The sequence below is a fragment of the Anarrhichthys ocellatus genome, unplaced genomic scaffold (assembly GCF_004355925.1).
Source record: "Anarrhichthys ocellatus isolate YVR2014 unplaced genomic scaffold, GSC_Weel_1.0 scaffold1000, whole genome shotgun sequence".
Classification (NCBI taxonomy): Eukaryota; Metazoa; Chordata; class Actinopteri; order Perciformes; family Anarhichadidae; genus Anarrhichthys; species Anarrhichthys ocellatus.
This window is the reverse complement of record NW_022280974.1, coordinates 1-2336: the sequence shown is the minus strand read 5'-3', so window position 1 is coordinate 2336 and position 2336 is coordinate 1. Positions and strand designations below refer to the sequence as shown.

The following is a 2336-nucleotide window of genomic DNA, read 5'->3' as shown; positions in this document are numbered from 1 at the left end:
TCTTTCTTTTTTTCCCCCCCCTCCCCCCCCCCCCCCCCTCCCTCTCTCTCTCACTCTCCCCCCCCCCCCCCACTCTCTCTCTCTCTATCAGAGCCAGAGGAAGCTCCCACTGGAGTCTCCACAGCCGTGATGAACAGCACCATCAGAGTCCAGTGGAACGAAGCCCAGAACGTCCGAGGTCTGCTGCAGGGATACAAGGTACCAGTTACACAGCAGCTCGGTGCTCTCTGTCGACTCATGGTGACGCAATGATGGACACCAAAATATTGTGTTATTTATTTTAATTTGCACACACATAAGACTGCATGACTTCCAGGTAATGAAAAATAAGAAATGTTGGTCAGATCTACATCAGGAGGTTGGGTCCACGCGGCGGTCGCGTCCGGAGGTCTCTCGGAAAACTGCACGGGGAGAAACATAAAGAGGGCAAGCTGGAGCGAGGGAAGGAGAGCGAGATGGAGAGGAAGTTGGAGGTGGTGGTGGTCAACGGCACGAAGACCTCAGAGGAAGTGACGGGGCTGCAGCTGTATATGCGGTATGAGCTGTCCGTCACCGTCTTCAACAGCAAAGGGGAGAGTCCTCACTCCCCACCGCACCACTTCAGCACCCCAGAGGGAGGTGAGTCCAGAGGAAGAGCAGCTTCAAATGGTGATAGTGAGAGATGTTCTTAATATATAACTGTGTGTGTGTATGTGTGTGTGTGTGTCTTTAGCGCCTGGTCCTCCGGCATCGTTGAGGTTTGAGAGTCCCTCAGAGAAGGTCCTGATCCTCTACTGGACCCCTCCAGATGAAACCAATGGCGTCCTGCTGGGATACAAGGTCCAGTTCCAACAGGGTGAGAGGTTTGATTCTGGTCATTTTCAGTCGCCAGGAAAAACAATGTTATCTTGTGTTTCTGCAAAGGACATGTTGAGTGACAACGTTTTTGCATTCAGTCAGAGCAAGTGGTGGAGTATATGGAGCGACCATTACTGAAAGTTACTCAGTATAAGAACGAGTATAACAAGCGAGGAAGTCCACAGAGAGTTGGCTGGAGAGCGCTGTTTGTGTCCCACATGAAACCAGAACTAAATGTTGACTCTAAGCTTGTATCTTGTTAAGTAACGTAACATGTTTCTACAGGAACCCAGAACGGACAAACGGACTCTTTTTATGTTACCTTCAGGCCACCGTAGCTCACCGACACGGAAAGAGAGCGTTGAGCGAAGGGTGTTCAGTTGGTTGCAATCTGCAGCCTCACCACTAGATGCCACTATATCCCACACACTGCTCCTTTAAAATTGTAATCTGCTAATAATCCCCATTTTTACTTAATGTATTGGTAATCCAACTACGTCTTTTTTTCCTGCAACAGTTATGAAATGCAGTTATCTTTTATTTGTATCCTGAAGCTTAACACCGTTTCATCTTCTATGTCCTTCCCCCTCCAAGCCTGAGTCCGTGCTACTTTCCAGCTCTGCTGATGAAACTCCCTGGTTTGTGTTTTTACCTGCAGAGGTGGAGAGCAAAGACAGCCTGTGGAAGATGGAGACCATCATCGACCCCAGTGTGACTCACTTTGAGCTGGACTCTCTGGACCCCAGCAGCCATTACAACTTCCACGTGATCGCTTACACCGCCGCCGGATACGGACCTTCTATCGCGCGAAGTGGCGCCACCCTGCTGGAAGGAGGTGAAACTGCTCTCCTCTCATTTATGTCAACTTTATTCTCTCTTATTCAATCCCTTGTTCCTGTTTTTTTTGTCTCCTTGCAGTTCCTCCGTCCCACGTCAGCATAGTTCCCAGTAACACGTCGCTCAACCTGAGCTGGGTGCCCGGAGAGCGAGACAGGAACCACGGCTTCGTCATCCGCTACCTCAGGAAGAGTCGTAAGAGAAGGGTGGAGGGAGGAGAGGGAGCAGCTGTTACTGTTCTGCTTAATGACCGCCATCAGAAGAGCATAACCATTATCAGTTAACTGAACACGTGCTCGTAGCTTCATCTATTTGATGAGTCACTACCGCTGTGAGAGGTGGAAACACGTTCTAGATGAAGATGTAGAAATGAAAATGAAAGATGTTTGATGGAAATAAAGAAGAGGAGAAAGAGCAGAGAGTGAGGAAACGTTTACTGATCTGTGACGGTGCTGTGTATGTTTGTGTGTTTGCCACAGCCGGGTGCGAGTGGACGGACTCGGAGGTGGTGAACTCCACGCAGGGTTTCTATTCGCTGACAGGCCTCCAGCCCGGATCCCAGTACCACCTCATGATCAAACACGGGAACGACACTCAGTGGGAAAACACGACGTGGACCGTCGGACCAGGTATTTGTGTGGAAACGTGCACAATCACACCAC

The 2336-nt window shown here is 49.9% G+C and overlaps 1 protein-coding gene across 1 annotated transcript in view; it reads left to right on the top strand.

The window, feature by feature from the left end:
• LOC116377191 (neural cell adhesion molecule L1-like) overlaps positions 1 to 2303 on the top strand; it is a gene marked incomplete at both ends in the record, with an annotated part of 14519 nt that extends 12216 nt beyond the window's left edge. Inside the window, 6 exons of the mRNA XM_031838771.1 lie at positions 92 to 198; positions 345 to 618; positions 713 to 835; positions 1496 to 1672; positions 1756 to 1869; positions 2154 to 2303. Coding sequence (XP_031694631.1) covers positions 92 to 198; positions 345 to 618; positions 713 to 835; positions 1496 to 1672; positions 1756 to 1869; positions 2154 to 2303 — 945 coding nt within the window. The remainder of the gene's footprint in view (positions 1 to 91; positions 199 to 344; positions 619 to 712; positions 836 to 1495; positions 1673 to 1755; positions 1870 to 2153) is intronic.
• Between the last annotated feature and the right edge of the window lie 33 nt (positions 2304 to 2336).